Below are 22,038 nucleotides of genomic sequence, written 5' to 3' on the forward strand. Positions count from 1 at the left end.
CGTTAGCTAGCAGCTCCATCACATCCTGTGATTACCTGTAGTATTTCTTTTAGTGAAAATTTGTTGAAGAATTCTTTTTTGTGTGGAAATGTTTTTATTTTTCCTTCACGTTGGAGGATCTATTTGCTTTACAAAATTAGAGATTTTCAGTTATTTTTTCAGCACTTTAAGATTTTACCTTATTTTCTGATTTCCATCATTTTTTGTTGTAGTTTGCTGTAGCTCTTCTAAGTTGCTACTTTGAAGGCATTGTATTTCCTCCTTGCTTTTTCTACTTGCTGCTTAGAGAATTTTCTCTCTTGGGGGTTGTTTTCATTCATGTAAGTATATTGTTCCTTGATGTAATTTTTTCTCTCTTGCTTGAGGTTCTTGGAGCTTCTTAAATGTTGGCTGATAGCTTAGAAAATCTTGTCATGGTAGGGTCAAATACTGCTTCTATCACATTTGCTCTTTCTTTCTGGGTTTTAAGTTATACAATGTTTTACAGGTCTCTTATTGGTCTTTTCTGTATTTTCAGTTCTTTTGTTTTTCAAATCTCTGGGCTTTAATTTGGTTATTTTCTGTTGACCTATAATGAAGCTCAACTGGACAGAAATGATGATAAAGATGAGAATATAAATTAAGCCTCAGATTATGAACCTTTAGATGACAATATCCTCAATTTTCTCAAACTCAGCGGTCAATGGTCAGTATACAAAACTAATTCAAAATGGATCAGTGATGTAAATACAAGAGAAGGAGACAAAATGGTATCTCTGGTAAAACAGTAGGCATGCAAGCTGCAATTCAAGCATTATTTCACATTCAGAAATACAGGTCACAATCCCCAATCTGCAATTCAGAAGTCTAAAAAGCACCGAAAACAAAGTTATGCCTAAGTATGTGGCATATTCATTTGTTGACAAACTGATTGGAGCTGATTTGAGTGAGGCACTTATTCCACTTACTTTGAATATTCATATGTTTTGTTGCCGGTGTTACTGTATTTGATTCAAAGTGGGTTTCATTGGGGGTTGGCTTTTCATAATGTATATTATGTGTACTGTATTACTTTGTTATGAAAGTTCTAAATTGAGAAACATATCTACTGAGGTTTTTGGCTAGGTGATGGTAGACCTATACTTTTTAAAAAGGTCTTGATACATGCTTACCGTATGGCAGGGGAGTACATTGATGAATTAAGTAGACATGGCCCATAATAACTCATTAGGCTTTCAGCCAGTACAGTTAGAGTTTCCTGGATTCTCAATTCAAGTAATCCTAAAAACAGAACCCTCCAAACATCAGAGTCTTCATTTTTAGACATATTGCTGGATGCATATGTTATCAGTCTCTGATACTTCCAGTGTGACAAAACTGTATCTTTATACAAGGTATTATGAGTAATAACTGAAAGAAAAAAAAAAAGCCCTAATTTGTAGGTGGAACCATGAAGGGGGTGGGATGTACAGTACAAAGCATGTTAGATGTAATCTAGTATTTGTGTATAAAGAGACTGAGTTCGAATGTGAGAGTGCATTAGAAGCCTGTGTAGGAGAAAACTGGGCTAAATGTAAAAGGATTAAGGTGATCATTTTGATTCCGTCCTAACTACATTTTTGAATAAGGACATTTAAGTGTTATTAACAAGTGGCTCTATATAATTGGAGTTAAACTTTTGGTAGCAGTTTTGGTAGTTTTGACTTTCAGCATATTTAGAAAGTAAATTTATTTGAAATTTTTATGTAGAAATACTCAGTTTGTTGCAGTTTATTACGATTTATTGCTGTTTTTATTTTAAGAGCCTATAGTCAATTCCTTCTTTACAAAGAGCTTATTAAGAAGACTTGTAATATTTCACTAGTTTTGTTGAAGTACACTCTCTGTGTACTTTGCTAATGACGTTTATACGTCTATGTAATTAACTGACAATATGTCCTTGAAGAAATTATTTTCAACCATTTAAGTAATTGTCAGATAACAGTACATGTGTAGTATCCATTGGTTTTAGCCACCGCTGATACTTTTTCCTTTTGATTCAGCAGCAGCTTTAAAACCCAAAATTGGACGGTCTGTCTGAAGACAATCTAACAAGAGCAGTACATTGTATAAATTTAGACAGCTCTGATTAATACAATCCTCAGATTATTATTCTGTATATCAACCCGTACAGGGAGAATTTGAAATCGAAATAGAGGTAAAGGGGGTTTTAGAAGTGAAGTGGAGCTTGTTTGAGAGAAGTATCATTCGAGACTTGTGCAAGCATACCCGTTCAGGCTTTCTGTTCCAGTCTAATTTTAATGTGGCACCGTGTTTAACAGGGAAGACTCTCGGGTGGATGCCCCCTTGTGGTCTCTTACCAAAATAAATAGCACAAATGGAAATAAATAATGGGGATCTTATACAAGGTAAATCATTCATTTCTTCCTCTATAAAATAATTTTTAGAAAGTTATTTCTGAGGAAAAACACCAGAGGAATTGTTATTTCCATGTTCCATGTATTTTATTGACTTTAAAATTTATCAAGTATTACTTTAACCTTCGTAACAGAACTTGCATGTATGTTAGCTAGACACTGACATCAAGAAAAAGAGATTGTTGGGCTCGTTGTCTACCGTTGTCATCCTGGGCATCTAACTCAGTAACAACTGCCTCAAAAATATGATGAGATGTGATAGTAATTAGAGGCCTAGCCTTTCTCCTTCCCCCCGCCCCTCAATGCACAGAAGTATATGGGGCTTGGGAAATCTATTTATAGTCACTTGACCTAAGAGCTGTATGAGGCATCAGAAGAAATGAGGGTTTTTATTAGACAGTTGGTGAATTCAGGCTTATTTGCTTTTACTGACATTCGTAAGATCTTCTTTATGTGTGCATGTGGGTTTGTGGATGAAGTGGAGAAGTAGCAGCAGCAGTCAGTGTTTTACAAAAGAAAGACCGTAGATGCAAATAGCTGCTTTTCTTCTGTTACCCAGTAAGATGCATGATGGTTGGAGATAGTCCAATCCAGTGAGTATGGGCTTTGAGGTTAGATAGGCCTGGTTCTAAAACTGATTTGATCTCATACCGGTTCCTGGGCAGAGTTGCATAATACTGGATAAGATACTTCAGTTTTGCACATGGGTTTCTTTGCTTTAAGGAGAGGTTATAACCTACCTTAGGGAGCTGTGGTAGCTTGATCTTCATCTTATGAAGTCTTGGCATATACCATTGTTACTACTCCTAGGGTAAGGCGGTTTTGAATTACAAAGTGCACCGCGGACCTTCTCAGTACTGGGTTGTTGGTAAAGACTCCTGATGATAGAATGTATCTTAAAAAGTGATAAGTCAACTCATAGTCCTTTTTCTTTGCTGTGGTCTTAGTGCTGTGCTACTACATAAGCACATATTTTATTTATAAGTTTCTGGCTCTAAGTGCGATTATGTCACATTAAAGAATTTACTAGGTCAATTATTTTAATAGTTGAAGCCTACTAACCAATTCTTTTTATGAAAATGATTCAGTAAGATTTTTTTCTTCAGGAGTAATAGTTGCATGTTTGGGCAGGTTTAACTTAAAAAACTATTACTGTTGCTTGGTAGCCATCTTACTTTAAAAAGCTTCTGTGAAGGACAACAAAGTAATGAAATGCTTTTTGTTGTTTTACTTTGTTTTTCAAGAGTTTCTTACAGAAGCAGGTTCATTTTATTTAATACTTAAAGGAATTAATCTGAGTCCATTTTCTGAAGGAAAATTAGATACTCTTTTTAACCCATGCAGATTCCACTTTAAATAATCAGATTTTTCTTTCTTCTAAAATTTTCCTTGACAGTTGAAGTTGTAGAAATTTACTAATATTTTCTTTTGAATAACTTGCTGTAAAAGACAAGAGAACTAGAATGATCCTTCAAAATAAAGAGTATAACTGCTTGGGTTTAAATGGTTTGGGGAAGTAACTGGGCTATGAAACTCATGTAAACAAAGATAACTGTAGTCCTATCAGAAAGCTGTTCTAGGTATTATCATACCTGCCTCTCTCCCCTTTTCCTTTATTTCTGATGCTCAGAATACAGAGCCTATACCTTTGATTTCACCTAACAGAAGTCTCTGTTGTTCTAAATCCTGAATGTAATTAATAAAGACTTTAATGTAAAACAATATTTTGATGGTGAAAATTTGTTATAAATTGTGAAATGGATTTTTGTTTTTTTATCCTTTAATGTCTGTTCTTGGGGAGACTACTTTAGGAAAGGGAAGGGGGTTAGGGGGATGGTAGGGTGGGGAAAAGATAGCTAAAGCAAAGTGGAGACTAGACCGTGGGGGGTGATGTAAGAACACATGCCATTCTACTAGGGACTTGTTTTTTAAACATAAAAAGCATATGTGCCAAATTTACATATTTACTAATTAAAAAGGCTTCCTGGAAACATTAAGTAGACTATCTTCTATAACCTTTAACACTGTCACTAATGGATATTGCTTAGAAAATTTCATCGAAGGTCCTTTAAATAATGTAAATGATTATGAATATGTAACTAGTTAATATGCAGCTACGAAAGGATTATCATGTAGAGGTTAATGAACATTCTGCTCTTATGGTTTGCAGGGCTTTTCTTTTTGTGCTTTTGGCTCACTTCATGCTTGGAAACACATGCATTGGGATTGGAAAGCATCCTGACTGTTTTTTGGGTCTCATCTTTTAATGGGGTTGTTAAAGAGGAACTTTATGAAAAGGATTTCATGAAGATTTTTTTCTTTTTCAATTTACATTTAATTCTGTTTGTCTATTTTATAATTACTGCCAAATCAGAAACAGTGAAATGGATTGATGTAGTTTTAGCCTGGTTCTTCCAGATGTAAAGTCAGTACTCTATTATATATTACCACTGTTATTAAGTGTTGCTATGTGATTGATACTTACTGAGAGATCTTCATTCTAAAACGGACTTTTTATGCTGAGTTAATGTGTAGTATGGTTGGGTATCTGATTACAGCATGTATTTTGATACAGGATTGCTGCCTTAGTATTTAAAATGTACCAAAGGAGGACATTTATTTCAGGAATTAAATGTTATAATAGGAATTTAGTGACAGCCTCCCCCCCCCCCCCCCCAAAGTCTTGTGATTTTTGGGTGAAACATTGAGCAAGAGAGACAAGAGGCAATATTGGTGTTTAGAATGGTGAACTAAAGCAGTGTGTTTCAAACCAGATGCTGCTGCTGTCTTTTTCACATGGCCTTGTATTGAGCATTTTGGCTTGTATCCCTTAGTTTCTCTGTATCTCAAATGGTGTTGTAGTATTTGAGATTTTTGTTTAAAATTTTTATTAGTGGGCAATTTAAAAACAATTCATAATCTTTGAAAACAGTGTTATTTTTAAAATTGCCATTCAAGTGTCTCTTTTCCTCATTGGTTAGTGTTGTTCTCTCCCTCCCCTTCCCCTCAATTTTGAGAATCTGCTGAACTGTCTTTAAGGAAAGCAAATAACTTTTGTACTTAATTTTATTGTTTCTGTATTATAAACATAGTTTAAAATGGCTATTAAGTGCTTAAAATTTTACCATAATTCACTGAGGGAACAAATGGGCTGTTCAGAGCATCTCTTTATCCCAAGTATTTCTTCTTGAAAATGTTAGTAGAAAAATATCACTGAACTCATTTTTAATGCGTCAGAATAAAAATTACAGGTGAAAACATTTGGAGATATACTGACAAAATAAAATATTTTTACTACTGTCATTTTTTTTTTTTTTTTAGTGATGAAATGTTGATGTTGCATTGGTTTTTTGTTATTTATAACATTTGCGTATTCTACAAAATATGTAACATTGAAAGCAGGTCTGTAGATTGTACAAAATACTAGTTATCTTATATCATATGTCACCTAATAGTTATGAAGCGGGTTTTGTAGCAAAGTATGAATTGGAAGGCTGTAATTTGTTCTGCAGTTATCAGCCTGCATTAGGGGGTTATGATAAAGTGTGCTGCTTAAAAACTAACAGTCACATCTCTGTGCATTTGACAAATAAAAATGTATACTGAGATGCTATTAAATCTGTAAAGCCACTGTTCTAGTTTTCTGATACACTGATTTTGTAGCTTTGTGTATAGCCCTGTTTTTTCATGAGTAGTTATCTGTTTTCATGACAGGTGGTCACTAACTGCCAAGAGAAAATCCAGCATTGGTGAGTGAAAGATGGTTTTATATTATTTCTGAAATACTGATGGGGGTCATCTATTTGTATTTAAATAAAGTATATTATTATTATTTTTTGTAACCTGTAATTGAATTCTTCTAGTAATCTCCATTTTGAATGCTTTTGATACTAATTTATATTGTCCTTCACCGTTTACTGAATTACGTGTTCCCTGATTTCCTGAAATTGTGTCACCATTTGTGTTTATTCTAATTGCCTTCTTTTTTCCTTTCTTTTCTTTTTTTCAAATTAGAATAATATTAATATCATTATAAGGTGGCAACTGAGACGTTTTTGAACCTGGTTAATTGCAGAGGGCTGTATTTGGGGAATATTCGTATATTTGTAGTAGAATAATAATTTGGAATCAGTTGTTTTAAAATACTGATGGAAATATCTACATTTCCCTGAAGTTTGAAAAATCTAATTAATTGCCTACATTTCTGAGCTTTCTTATGGACTGTACTTTTTTCAGAGTGTAGAGAGAAAGAAAGCATATCTGTTTTAATGTGCTAATCTTTAGTTAATAGGACAATGCTTGGTAAATAACATACTTTCCTAAGTCTTCTGAGGAAAATGCTCAATTTAATGGTGAATAAAATCTTATATTATGAGTTGTCATGAGGTATAGCTGTTGATCTTACAGATATCAAATTACAATATATCCATGCTGTGTTTACGAAGATTTTACTGAGAGAACAACAGGAGCTGTCTTGATTATTGTCTGCAGGGTTATTGCAAAATCATGGTAACTGCCCCTTTAGTGGTGAGATTAAACCTTTGGTTATACACCATCAAGCATATAATATTTTAAATTTATTTTAAGAGGCTTTTTCTTCATGCCTGAGAGATCTCCAAGGAAATAATTTATAGTTAGTGTATATCAAATGTTTTTTGGTTTAAATGCACATAGGCTGCAAGTGGTGGATAAGAGTGAAAATCGGTACAATCTGTACACATCATCTTATTAAATTCTGACTATTGGCTTGCAGAAAATAATCTAAAACTAATAATATCCACTTTATAAATAAAAATTCAGGGACTTCATTAATTTTCAATAAATGCAGTGTTGTAGTTGCATCTGCTGGTGGTGTAAGTCTGTCAACATTTCCATGATGGACATTCGCTTTTCATTATATATTCAGTCCAGGTTGAAACTTGAAATTCAAGTACTTGGCCAAAGAATTAACCATTCCCCTTTAGCCCTCTGTTTCCCACTAATTTGGCCAAAGTGATCTATTTTACAAATAACTCAGGGGAAATTTTATTCGTGTGGACTTCCCTCTATTGGTTTGGTAAGAAATTCAGGAAATCAGTAAAAGGTTGGATTCACTAAGGACAGATACTAATTGAAGCAAATGTGTGAATAACTTGCTTCTGGTTTGTTTTGCAAGACTCTATCCCTGTGAGACTGAAAATTCCTTAAGGCCGAGGGACATGTCTTCATTTTTTTTTTTTTTAATCCACAGCACCTCCTACTGTGTTTGGCATATTATAGGCACTTAATAAATGTTTGAGTAAATGACGACCAAAGATATATAATTATATATAACATTTTACTTTGCAGATTCTATAGCTGTGCCCAAGCCCTGGTAACCATTGACAAATAGAAATATGACATTTATTTCAGAGCAGGTTAATGTGACTCTCAATCTCACTTTCCAGTTTTCCAAAGCTTTCCAAACTAGAGAAGCTTAGATATTTACCTACACCTATCTTAAAGTAATATAGTACCTTATTTATGCATTCAAAAATTAAAATAATTTTTCCAGTTAAAAGTGGCTTTTCCTCTGAATCATTTCTATTAGGGCTCAGGAAACAGACTTTTCTGTTTGTTTTTAATGAGGATCTGATATTGCTAGACTCTAAATGGCCAGTGAACTCACCAATTTATTATATTAAAAAACTGAAACCAAAGTATCTCCATTCCTCTGAAAGCCAGGAAATAGCTATTTGGGAGCATTGTGGAATTCTTGTGATATTTTTATTCTGTTAATTCTACAAACAGTGATTGAGTTCCTACCATATGCCAGTATTATGTTGCTGTTTGGAATTGAACGACCCTGCCATGGAGGAATTCATAGTCGAACACTAAACAGGGAAATCACAATAATTTTGTGCTATTTGCAGAGAGCTAGGAAGGAAGAACAGAAGCTGGAATGCTTCTTAAGGGTGTCTTACATGCTGCTTTTAAAAGCATGTTGCTTTTCAGTTTTCTTAACCCTGGTTTTAGCCCAGTCTAAAATACAATTCACATAGCTAAGCTGCCTTCTTCATGAGATACACATCAATAGAATAAAGAAATGCAAAATATGATTTTTAAAAGATGCTTTCTCATGCTAGTGATGTTTATACTTGTTTGTGCAATTTTAAAAGATTCTTTTATTTAAGGGACAAGTAATGAACATTGGAGGCTCCAAAAATGATATTAAATTTTTTAAAAAATGTAAGGCAGGAAGCAAAAATATTTATAGAAAAGTAGGAGTAAAAATGGCCTGGGGCAAACAGGATCTGCGCCAAAAAAATGACTTCCAGAAAATTAATTCCAATTCCAGAACTTTGGTGAACAAGAAACATTTATAATATTTGTTTAGTTAATAATGAATAATAAGGAGAGATTTGAGCCTAATAGTTGAGAATTTGTGCAACACTTTTAGAGCTAATAGTGGTTTTCAATTTAGTGAAGATTAGAAAAATTTAACACAACCTGTTTTTTCTTAAAATCCTTTTTACTTAACTCAGGAAATAAGGTATTATAATATCCACACAGTATTTTCTTATTAAAATATGGATATACTTCCAACTGTTTAATCCACCAGGGCTTGATTATTCTGTTTGTAGATTATCTGTAATTTTTTATCTTTTTAATTCTTCCCTAAAGAGCATGGGATTCAGAGTCACAGACCTACATTTGAATCCTGTCATTTACTAACTGTAACCTTGGGAGAATTACTAAGATTCTCAGTTTTTAACTTGTAAAGTGATGATACTACTTAAGTTGAAGATTGAGATAATATCTATAGAACACCCAGACAACAAATATTAAAAGTAGCTCTGAGATTTTTTTTGAAAATTGTAATTGTCATATGAATAAAGAAAACAAAAAAAACTTACCAAGGCTTTATAAATATTCCTGAATATTTTGTATTCATGCCATTATCTTCTTTTATCCTGATGGAGAGATGGCTTTTTAAGCAGTATTATTAAAGCTTTATGTTAACGTTTTTAGATAACTTTTTGTTGAAGAATTTCAAACGAAAGGTGAGTGTGTTGTGAATCCACATGTACCCATCGCTCAGTCTCAGTAATTATCAGTGTGTGGTGTCGTCTGAGCTGGTGCATTTCAACAGCCTATCCCACTACCCTCTTCTCTCACCTACGGTGCTTTTGAAGTGCACCTGATAACATATTCCATGTGGAAATATTTCAGTATATATTCTTTAAGACCTGAAACTTTAAAAAAAAAATTATACTAAAAAATTTAAAATTTGGCAGTGTATTTATATAGTTCAAAATTTAGGAATTTCTAGAAGGTATAAATGGGGTGTAGTTTTTCTCCCACACTTATCCCCAGTTATCATTGTAAAATGCTTTTCTGCTAGTCCTTTATAAATGTTTCCAGAAATTGTTTGCCTAAAGGATGTGTATGTGTATATGTATGTATATGTGTGTGTGCATGTGTATTCATCCATATATTTTTATAGGTTGTGCTCCCACCCTTTCTGACAAAAAATGAAATCAGGCTGTATGCTGTTCATTTAATTCATCCTTGGAGATTGTTCTCAGTTATTAGTTAACTCTTATCCTTTATTTCATTTCGTGTCAAATGTCTAAGGTTTAGAGTTACCAAATAAACTTTGGTACTGGATTTTTAAAAAATAAATAATGGCGACCTTCCTAAGACTATGGTTTTACAACGCAAAATATATCCTTCCTAAGCTGTTACATCCATTATTAATTGTTCCTTAATAAAATTACTCCAAAACTTAGTGGATTAAAACTACAACATTTTTTTGTATATGATTTTGTGGATGTGCCTATAGGGCTTGACTTACCTGTGTTGTTCTGCTACTCTTGTTTGGGCTCATTTGTGTGGTTGCAGCTTTTTGGTGGCTGGGGCAGCTGGGCTGTCCAGAATGGCCTATGCCCAAGTCTAGTGGCCAGTGCTGGTTGGTAGCTAGGCCTCTCTCTCCATGTGCTCTTCTATCGGCTCAGTTTACACGATGATCTCAGGGCAGCAAGAATGGAAGCAGCGAGGCCACATTGTATTGGTCAGAGTGGGAAATGACTCCAGTTGGTGGGAGGAGTGATGAAGAATTTATGGCCATTTTTAATGCATCACAGGTACTTACTCTATTGAATATATCCCACAAGAAGAAAGCTACATTACTTCTGTTGATTTGTGAGAATCTAATGAAATACGTGCATGGCACATACACATCATATTTCTGTTAGGCGTTATTTGTTATCATAAACTGTATGCATATGAATTATAAAATCTTCATTGTCTTGTTTCCTTCAGATTATCTTTAAAGAGTTTTAAGTAGTAAAGATATCTATGTAATTACTTGAAGTAGATTTAAGTGAAAGTAAAAAGGCGTTTTATATTGTTCAGACATTTAATTTTGGAAAGAATAGCTTTATTTTTTTTAAAATATTTTATTTATTCATGAGACACACACAGAAGCAGAGACACAGGCAGAGGGAGAAGCAGGCCCTCACGGAGAGCCTGATGCGGGACTCGATCCCGAGACCCTGGGATCACGCCCTGAGCCGAAGGCACATGCTCAACCGCGGAGCCACCCAGGCGTCCCGGAGAGAATAGTTTTAAATTTGGGCATACAAATGCTGAAACACTTGGGCATGAGAGTTTATTTATTTTTAATTTTTATTTAAATTCCTGTTAGTTAACATATAGTGTAATATTTGTTTCAGATGTGCAGTTTAGTGAGTCAGCACTTACAAACAGAACCCAGTGCTCATCACAACAGTTTTCAGAGAGGACTTCTAACGCAAATACTCGGCATTTTTATTTTTCAAAGAAAAAAATAGACAAAGAATGCTGTTTAGAGGAAAAGAATAATTAGTTTCTAGTATAGGTTATAGTCAAAGTATATAATGGGAAATCACCAAGAGAGCATACCTAAGTAGTTTAAAAAAAAAAAAAACACAGATGAAGATATGTTTGTTTGGAATTCTTTCAGTTCTTCATCAGTGTGGTTGGATGGATGGATATGTGCATCTGTATCTGATGTTTTGAGGGATTCTCTGCCCCACAAAACCATCGAGCTATTTCATTATAACAATGCTGTAGTTTATGGTATATTTCTCAGGAATTACCTGAAACAGTGCTTTCCTGGATTGCCTTCATTTACTTACATAAAATTTGTTTCATTTTATTATGTATAATCTGTGAAATATTGATTTGCATATCTTTAAAACTTAAAATTATTCATAGTGATGACTTCATTTTTCAGTGGTAGGTAAATGTGGAAACCATGTTTTTCAGAGTCCCCATTTAACTGACGAGTTTTTAGTCACTGTTCTGTATAGGACCTTCTGTTTGCCCCTCCCACCCTTACCCCCAGTAGAGTAGAGAGCAACTTCCAAACCTTCTGAAGGTTTTATATGCTTTTGTTGATGGAATCTCTGTACTTATATATGAAAGTGTCCCTAGGGACAAGGGCAAGAGGGAGGAATCATCTATACAAATCCCATTCCCTGTCATTCTTTAAGTTCCTGCATAGTTTTCTTTTTTTTCTTTCCTAATGGCATGGTATTTTAGTATATGGGTTTGAGAAGTTAAGTTTTGCAATTTTTGCATGTGATGTTTTAAAGCAGATTGATTTGCAAAAGAAAAAGATTAAGTTGAACGTTTTAAGGATGATATTTTTAAAAACAAAATCTGAATTAGGTTTTTAATTTTTTATCCTGAGTATAAAATGACTACATACTTACATATAGAAAGGTTGAAATAAAAAAGAATGAAGATAAAGATAAATAAAAGATAAAGATAAATTTACTCGTAATTCTAAAAAGAAGCTAATTCTCCCTCTTAAAACATTTTGTTTCATTCCCTTCAGCTTTTTAATTCTGTATGTTTATTTTTGTCACCAAGGTCAAATTGTAAATGCTTTTTTCCTTTTTTTTTTTTTTTTAAGTTAATGATTTTTAAATTGTTACTAGAATTTGTTACTTCTAGTAGTTCCCTAATCTTTAAGATTTTATTTATTAGAGAGAGAGAGAGACACACACACACACAGAGGGAGAGGGTGAGGCAGAAGCAGACTTCCCACTGAGCAGGGAGCTCCATGCAGGACTCCATCCCAGGACCCTGGAATTATGACTTGAGCTGAAGGTAGATGCTTATCTGAGCCACGTAGGTGCGCCTGAATCATGATTTGTAAGAATCCCACTAGTTTAATACTTGACGCTTTTCTTTTTCTTTCTTTCTTTTTTTTTTTTTTTACTTGATGCTTTTCTGAAAATGAAATGCAAATGCATTGTGGGGAATTTTTTTAATAGAGAAATTCTAAAAATAAAATTAGAGATTTCATAAGAATTGTAATTACATCTCTTCTTTGTGTATTTTCACTGTCCATCCTAAAGATTGATTTACAATTTCCAACAACCAGCCTTAAGTCCAGTTGAATATCTGATTAATGCTACACCTCAGTTTGACTTGGCATACCTAATGACCTAATGACTTTTCATCTCTATTTTAACTATGTTGGGTTTGAAAACTACACTTCCTTGCACTTTGAGTTTTTTTATTTTCTTTCATACAATAAAGCTTTCAAGCTCGGAAGAGTACCATGTGAGGATGAAGGTGTTAATATTGCAACAGCAGTGCTTGACTGAGAGGCAGATCACTTAAGATACTAATCCAGGGTGCTTTTTCTTGTTTTGAGATACAAAAGTCTAAATTCTAATAGGTTCTAACAACAGTGGGTGTCATTGTATGACTAAGGAAAATGTAGGCAGTAAAAAAATGGAGACATCCATATGATTTAACGTTTTTATTAACTTATATTGAACTCATGACTGAATTGGGGATGGTTTTCCTATTTTTCTTTTATTTAAATCAACAGAATTGAAGATAATTTTGAACATTTTAGATATTTGATGGGTTTAAAACCAGGATTGCTTTTTTTTTTTTTTTTTTTTTTAACTGTTTAAGACCTCTTTAGAAAAAACTGTGACCTCAAGGGATCTGAGTGGCTTCTATTGAAATTATATGCAGAATTCAAGGACTTTTTCTCAGGAAAGAATCTAGTGTTTTTATCAGTTTCTCATAGCTATCAGGGACCAGACAGGGCTATGAGTCACTGTTCTAAGAAAACAATACACAAAAAGTTTTCTTTTTTCTAAAATATATTTTGGAAAGTTGAAACTATACTTACAAAGTAGAATTAAATAGAAACTGGCTCAGTCAAAGCTTAAGTTGGTTATAAACTTAGCATAGCTAAACTCATCTTTTCTGAAAGGCCCCTCCTTTCTGATTTGTCACAAAAAATATGTGTCAGTTGTAGAGAACTCAGAAAATAAAATTAAACTGACCTGTAAACTCTTCCCCTGAAGCTAACTGAACTAAGAGGTACCTTGGGGCATTTCTTTCACACTTAGAGTGATGTGGTTTTGTATAATTTTAAAACTTTCTTCAGATTCACATCTCATTTTATTCTTAGAGCAAAAGAATGCTAATGAGTGAAGAAACAGGTACCCGTGACAACTGACAAGTCTGAAGTCACATGCACATGTTTGTTGGCAGGGAGCACTGGAAACAATTCCTCTGTCCCACTTTGCTGTTTATCATCCATTGTACTCTATTTTCTCATTTTTGAGAAGTTAAACTGTGGAAATCTAGTAGGATGTTAACTGCACTCTCTTTTTGATACTTTCATTAACTTTAGAAAAATTACAAGTGTTTATTAGGTTCATCGTTGTATCTATTTCTAGTAAAAGTTTTCGATGGACTCATAAAAATAAAGAACAGACTGTTTCATCAGCATCTTCTGATGATGTAAGTTTTCCTAGATATAAAGAGTCGAGAAAAAGGAATATGCCACCATATTGCCTGAATTTTGTCATAGATTTCACTTAATAGTATTTTGCCATGACCATTAAAAAAAATCATATTGGGACACCTGTGTGGCTTAGTGGTTGACCATCTGCCTTTGGCTCAGGTGGTGATCCCGGGGTCCTAGGATCGAGTTCTGCATAAGGCTCCCCACAGGAAGCCTGCTTCTCCCTCTGCCTGTGTCTCTGCCTCTCTCTGTGTCTTTCTGAATAAATAATAATAAATAACTTTAAAAAAATAAAAAAAAATAATACTAATTAAATGCAGATTATTTTAATTTTTAATATGTTCCCCTTCCTGCCAAATGATAGATCCTTCAGCAATGTGATCCTTTTTTTTAAAGAATTTTTTTGTTTACTCTGACCTTAATAATTTACTTAGACTTTTAAAGAGGTTACTTTGAAAAAAAAATCATTATCATTCCTTTCTTTAGTAATGAGAAGACTTTTTTCTTTACATACATAAAATCTATGCCTGAATTTAATATTTCTTTATTTTCTTAATTTTAGAGGTAAAAACCCAGGCATCCATCAAGCTAGTGATCTTTAACAAAGAAGCAATGCAAAGATATAAAAAAGGCGTGCTGTATTTGAGTGATGATCCCTGCAGCATATGGCATAAGGCTCAGTTGCAGAGGAGAAGCTCAATAAATGGTGAATTGAATTGAAACAAAGGTTTTCTTGAATTCTTAACCGGAAGTTCTAGAGTGGGTATGATGGGCTAAAAATCATTTCTAAATAAGATTATATAGTTACTTATATTCCTTATATACCAAATCTCTGGATGTTGTAATTTCTTAAAATCTTAAATTAACTCTGCCCCAGATTAACCAAGATAGTATTGGAATGTAAAGCCCATTTCCTTTTTCCCTTTTTGACCATCACTTGGTGTTTCCTGCTTTTTTTAGTTTAGGACCTTAGATAAAGGGAGAGCGAATGATAAAAGACTTAAAAACCCACAGGCTTAGTGTCAACATTTCTGCCTATTCCAGCTTCCTGCTTTAAGTTGAAAATTAGCAAAATCTTATTTCCATCAGTGATTTAAATTTTATTTCCCTTTTTTATTATTTAAAGATGAAAATTGGAGACTTCTTGCCTCAAACAAGGGATGTAGAACTTTTTTTCTTTACAAAGATTTGTCATTCGGGGCATCTGGGTGGCTCAGGGTTTGGGCGTCTGCCTTCAGCCCAGGGCGTGACCCTGGGGTCCTGGGATTGAGTCCCACATCGGGCTCCCCGCGGGGAGCCTGCTTCTCCCTCTGCCTGTGTCTCTGCCTCTCTCTGTGTCTCTCATGAATAAATACATAAAATCTTTTAAAAAATCCAAGAAACAAACCCCAAAGATTTGTCAGTTGCATTTAAGAAGATTAAAGTCTAGTCTCGCTTTCATATTCCATCTCCTTCCTAATGTTCTATCATGGAAATCTTCAAACATACAGAAAAGTTAAAAGAATTGTGTAGGTGAACCTCGATCATATCCATCTTTATCTCAACGCATTAATCCATTTTTCCCTGATGGATTTCAGAGTAAGTCGTGGACATCAGCGTAAATACTTGAGCAAACAAATCCTTTAACTTGCACTCATACTTTTCACAGCCCTATGAAAATAAGGTGTTTCCCACGGGATCCGTCCTGATCTTCATCCTTAAGGTTAAGGCTAATTTGTAGAGTGCTACATCCTTTGCTGCTGCTTTTTAAAACAAAAAGTGCTTCTCAGAAGGCATATAGCACATGATTAGCAAGATTCAAAAGATGATTGTAAAAGTTTATTATATATGACTTATAGCAGTGCTTTAGTTCTTATTAGATTTCTATAAGGAACATTGTACGAGGATTTCTTTTGCAAATTAAATCTTATTTATTGGATAATTTTTTAAAATTAAGAATTGAAGCCTAAACCTAATCTATAAGGAATAAGATGAAGACCTCCAGACCAAGGAGGTCTGTATGTTATAAGTGGGCTTGAGTGGTTTATCCTAATTATATCTGGGCTTTATTTTCCATTTGAAAAAAAATTAAGCAGTTGTCTCTTTTTACTACATATTTTAGTATGACTACAGTGTCTAAAGATTATGTTTCTAAGTGTAGTAAAATAGAAGAAATAAACTTCAAATTTTGGTGCAAATAAAGATCCCCTACTTAGAATCATTTTTGTATTTTCTGATGCGTAGGCTTTGTGATCTGTAATGGAATTATTTAATCTCTGAATATTAGAGGGACTATTTGTAGGCAGATAGACACACTCTTTGACCAAGGTGTTTAGTTTGATCCGGGGTATTTCCACTAGTGGAATCTTTAAGAGAGAGTTTCTCAAACCATAATTTCTCCCAGAGACACTGCCTTGCATGGGCTGCATTTTAAATTCTTTGTCTTTCTTTTCTTTTTTATTCTCTCTCTCTCTCTCTTTTTTTGTTTCTATATTTTTAGAAAACAACTCAGAATTTAGAAATAGCAACTCTGATCTTAAACCATTCTCCAGTATGTCCACATTTTTGTTTAAGAGACAATTAGTGACAAATTTAAAACAACAAACTTGATTTGGAATACTGACATTGGCTTCTTGTATTACCTGTGGTTGAATCTACTGTTCTTTTTATACAAAAGAGGTGTTTTGATAGGAAGTCCCCCCTTTCCAGGTGTGGTTACCAAAATAAGGCATATTGAGCACTAACTTTATTTAATTAAATTAATTAGTTAATTTAAAGATTTTATTTATTTATTCATGAGAGACACAGAGAGAGAGGCAGAGACACAGGCAGAGGGAGAAGCAGTCCCACAAGGAGCCCAATATGGGACTCGATGGATCCCGGGACTCAGGGGTCACGCCCTGAGCCGAAGGCAGGCGCTAAACCACTGAGCCACCCAGGCATCCCGAGCACTAACTTTAGTATTAGTTTTTTAACAATCACAGAAACATTTAGACATCTGAGCTGTTGTTTAGTCCTTAAGCATTTGCTGAATTACTTATCTAAAAAATACTATTAGTGTTTGGTAGATTTACTAATGAGTGTCTACTGTGTGCAGGCATTGTATCAAGTCAGTTCTTTTCAGACAGCATCCCATTTATTACTTAACCCTATCTCCAAAAGCCCGCTAAAAGGTAGCATTTAACTATACTGTCTTTCAGTAAGTTGTACTCTTTTTATCAGATTGAATGAATTTAACATAATGGAATCTTAACTTAGTGGGTAGTAGTCTTCCTTGAAAATTTTACAATTAGTGTTTTTTGAAAGTTCATGGGGAAAAAAAGAGCATTGGATATGTAATGTTCGTTTTTGTTGCTAAACCCGTCCTGTTTCTTTCTTTTGAACCTGTGAGATAGGAATTATTCTGGCTTTGCCATTGAAGATGCTAAGACTAGGGTTAATTTGTTTATGTTAAGTGGTGGAGCTGGGATTCACTCTCTGATCTAACTTTAAAGCCATGCTCTTTCTGGTTTGTAGCCCTGTGCATGAAGTTTTTAAAAACCATTTAATTCCTATAAAAATTTACTCAGAAGGATATTTCCCTTAAGTAAATAGAATAAAGACATTTGTGTTTATAAGGAAGGATTTTAAGGGACCATTTTACAAAAGCACTTCAAAACTAGGAAATAAAAGGGCTTGCTTGAAAAAACACAGGCCAGAAGACCTAGGTTAAATTCATTGCTTGCTGCTTTTTTGATGGAGGAGATCTGATTTCTCTTAAATGTTTGGTTTTTCCATCTTCCTTCTACTTTCTTTTTTGAATGAGGAAAATGTTGTTAAGTGACATTTACTAGAGGAATATGTTTAGGATGAATAGCATAGTATGTATGTGAAATTCCTTGATATTCTTAAGACTAAATGAGATAAGTTTTATTAATTATGCTCCTCTTGCTTTTACGGGTGCTAAGGAGTAAACAAATCAATTCCATGATGTTTATAGACCAGTCATTTTATTATCTGGAGAGCGATTATCTATGTTGCAATTTATTCTAATTTCAGTTTGGCAATATCTACATGTTTTTAAAAATTACTTGCTGAATTTGTGAGTTTTATTTTTGTTATTATTATTTTTTGACTTGACAACACCCTTTCACTTTAAAAGATTTCAGTGTGCTGGTTTAGCCTGCTGCTTACACCCTAGTAAGGAACCCTTTAGAAACCTAATTTGCAGAGAAGATTTGAAAATAGGCATCATTCATAGTGTGGAAACATGACCATTTCTGCTTCTACAGAATTATATCTTTTGGTTATTTGAAATTAATTTATTAGGTAGCTCTTTCTTGATGTAACATGAAACCGGCTCCAAAGCCAAATTGAAATGCTTTTTTTATTACCTCTACCTAATTTCTTCTAGCTCCTGGTTGGTTCTCTTTCACCTTAGTCACATTAGTATGAATAACTGAAGGGTTTTTACACATTTTTCAGCTCTAAGTTTTCTAAGGACTGAAGCCTCTGATCAAATTTTGTGTTCATGATTTCTGCTGTGCAGCCAGTGTTTATTCACTCACAAGCTTTATTAAATCTCTTCTTCCTTCATCTTAAGTCCCTGTTTCTGTCTAAACATGAGGCCCTCTCTCAGTATCTCCTTTAATTTCCAAATTTTATTTAGTTCAGATTATTTTCTACATTACAAAACACTAGTTCTCCAGATGTGTGTTCTAATTCTAAAACCAAAGGCATTTGGAGTCTTAATTTTTGATACATGTATGGTTGAATAATGCCACTGCTAAACTTGGTAAACATAGAATTTTAAAATTATAAAATGCTTTAATATTTAAATTGCTAAAATTGGATTTTTGATTTAGTTTAGTCTTTTGATACACAGTCTACTCAAGGAATTGTTAGTTTGTGTATTCATTTAGTATTTGCTATTTTTTTGTCAACAGGAAGAAGGTAGATAATGACTATAATGCCCTTCAAGAAAGACTCAGCACCTTGCCTGATAAGTTGTCTTATAATATCATGGTATGTTTGGTGTGTTGCTTTTAAAGTAGTATGTTGTTTACATATTAACTATGTAAAGTTAGAAGATTTGTTTTGCTTTATATGTATGAATAAATTAGCTTTGCTTAATAGATAGTATCTGAAGTAACTACCATAGCACGCAAAGTTTGTTGTGTTTTACTTTATAATAATCCACTAATTGTTGTAATAGTTGGTATTTGCTTCTTTTCATTTTTTTCAAATTTATATTAAGTTATCACATTATGGTGACACAAATGGCATAAATGTTAGCACAAAATTTGACAAATTTGGTATGCAAATTTTCTGTGTTAGAAAACTGTAATTAAGACAGAAATATGGCACTTAGTCGTTTCCTGTTAGCCAGTGCAGGAATAGATCATAATGTTGTATAATTCACGGAATTACACCCTAGAATATTGATTTTATATTAAAAGGTACTACTCATTTTTGTCTGAATGATCTCCATATCGACATAGTGATCTATTTGTGAGCCCTGGATTAGATTCTTTCATTGCTTGAATATCCTTTTTCACGAAGACTTTGTTCTTAATTATGCTAGCCCAAATGTGTTGTAAATGTATTGTTCTTTATTCTTCTAGCCCAAATATTTCATAAAATTTGTAGACTCATTAAAGCTGTTTATTTGTTAATTCTAGCTTTGTTAAAAAATGGCTATATTATTGGAAATAATTTTCAGGTTTTTAAATCAGGTATTAATATTTCATTACTAGTTTTCTTTCATTTAGATTGGTGAAAGAACATGAAGTATAAACATTCAGACAGTGCTAATTTCTCTGAAAGCTGTATGTAAATGTGCTGATTCCTTTTCCTGTTTTAACATTGATTTGTTAAAGCAATTTCTATAGGTTTTCTTAGTGAAACTTTAATGTTAAATTTCTATGAAGTTGACATTTTTTTTAGTGTATCGATAAAAAGACCTCAATGCAGAGCTTTTAATGCTGTTTCATAAAATGTATTTTTAGTGTTTTTAATTTTTTGTCTTCTCTCTTCCTTGCTCCCTCCCTCCCTCCCTTCCTTCCTTTCAATAATAGGTACCATTTGGCCCCTTTGCCTTCATGCCAGGAAAGCTTGTCCATACTAATGAAGTCACTGTTTTACTTGGGGACAATTGGTTTGCAAAGTGCTCAGCAAAGCAGGCTGTGGGCTTAGTGGAGCATCGGAAAGAACGTATGTACCAATTATAAATGATGTATTTTTGCTGGATGTGTATCAGTTCACAGAGTGCCAGGCTGTTACTAAAAGTACCATCCATGATTTATTAGTCCAGACTATTTGTGATTTGGTTGAATTGTAGGTAGTTTGAGTCGAATCAACATTTGAGAATGTAAGCTGGAGAATGGAACATCTGGGTTGGAAATATCACGCACATTAGCATGTTTTCAGAAATGACAGAGTGTAAAAGTCCTTAACGTGTGCTTTTATAGATAGAAGTTGGGAAGACATAAGACTTGGGCTCATTTTACATTTTATAACTGGTTAGTTTTAGGTGCTTTCATAGATACTTCAGTACACAGGAGAAATTTACTTTTTACTTATTGAACTATATCTATCTGCAAAAGTAGAAACAGTTTTTAAACATGCTTTTTGATTTAGAAGAAGTCATATTTTCATCTTACAGAGGAGGCCAGTGTGGAGAGGTGCTACCCAAAACAGTACCCGTACAGTTGTTCCGTGATGTGAGACCTCTGTCTTATTTGATTGAGGTAGTTCATTAAGGCCTTGTTTATCTACGATATTATTTGTTGGTATGTACGTATCCACATACACATTTTGTAGCTGGATGGGATTGGCTTTAGTTCGTCCTATCTTAGTTGCATCCTAAAATGAGGTTTATTTAATATCTATGTTCTCATTGCCGTAATATAATACTTAAATTGATAGTATAATATCACCCCTACCTGTTTTTTAACCTTCTAGTTAAATATGTGTTTGAAAATAAATTTTTGAGGATTCTTCTATATAAATGAAATCATATAGATAAAAAACAGCTGAGTTTTCTACAGCTGAAATTATTTCACATATACATGTGAGTGGGTACTAGTTAGAGAACTCATTTACTCAGTGAAATTGTGGGATCTATATTTGGACACTCTAATTGCAAATCAACTCCTATAAGTTTATAATTGATAACATATTTGATCATTTGTGACACTAATCAGAATCTTATTGTTAGGCCTGTATATAATTTCTAGCAATGATAATTCTTTTGGCATCACTACGCTAAAATAAGTCATGTATGTTAGAGGAAAAAGAATGAGCATAATTCTTTCTCAAAGGCCTTTCTTAATGGGGAAAGCTTTCTTATTTACCAGGGTAGCTCTGCTGATATGAAATCAGTTCATCGCTGTTAAAGTTTGATCACTCTGATTTTCTTTTTTTTTCTTTTTTTTGATCACTCTGATTTTCATGTGGATATTTCAGCAGTGCAATCTTTAGAATCAGTTATGACTTAATACATTAATGGGAGAATACTTTTTTTTTTAAGATTTATTTATTTATTTTAGAGAGAGAGCATGCGTGCATGCTCTCAGGAGTAAGCAAGGGGAGGGACAAAGGTAGAGGGAGTGAGAAAATCTCAAGCAGATTCCCCCCTGAGCATGGAGCCCGACATGGGGCTTGATTTGACAACTCCAAGATCATGACCTGAGCTGAAATCGAGTCAGCCACTCAACCAGCTGAGCCACCCAGGTGTCCTGGGAGGATACTTTTAATAGAATAGAGTAGAGCTCTAGAATAAAGAAGTATTTTTTGGTAAATCATTTTCTATTGTTAAATATGGTTTTGGGAAATGACCAAACATGATGACTTTTAGGATGTGTTAATGTAAAATAATTTTCAGAATATGTACCT

The 22,038-nt window shown here is 33.7% G+C and overlaps 1 protein-coding gene across 3 annotated transcripts in view; it reads left to right on the forward strand.

The window, feature by feature from the left end:
• Positions 1 to 22,038, forward strand: part of URI1 (URI1 prefoldin like chaperone) — a 68,630-nt gene that overhangs the window by 16,901 nt on the left and 29,691 nt on the right. For all 3 annotated transcript variants that reach the window (XM_072749653.1, XM_072749664.1, XM_072749668.1), the window contains exons 2-4: positions 6,111 to 6,145; positions 19,089 to 19,167; positions 20,220 to 20,355. In XM_072749653.1, the coding sequence (XP_072605754.1) occupies positions 6,111 to 6,145; positions 19,089 to 19,167; positions 20,220 to 20,355 (250 nt within the window). The remainder of the gene's footprint in view (positions 1 to 6,110; positions 6,146 to 19,088; positions 19,168 to 20,219; positions 20,356 to 22,038) is intronic.

Source organism: Vulpes vulpes, chromosome 1, assembly GCF_048418805.1.
Source record: "Vulpes vulpes isolate BD-2025 chromosome 1, VulVul3, whole genome shotgun sequence".
Taxonomy (NCBI): domain Eukaryota; kingdom Metazoa; phylum Chordata; class Mammalia; order Carnivora; family Canidae; genus Vulpes; species Vulpes vulpes.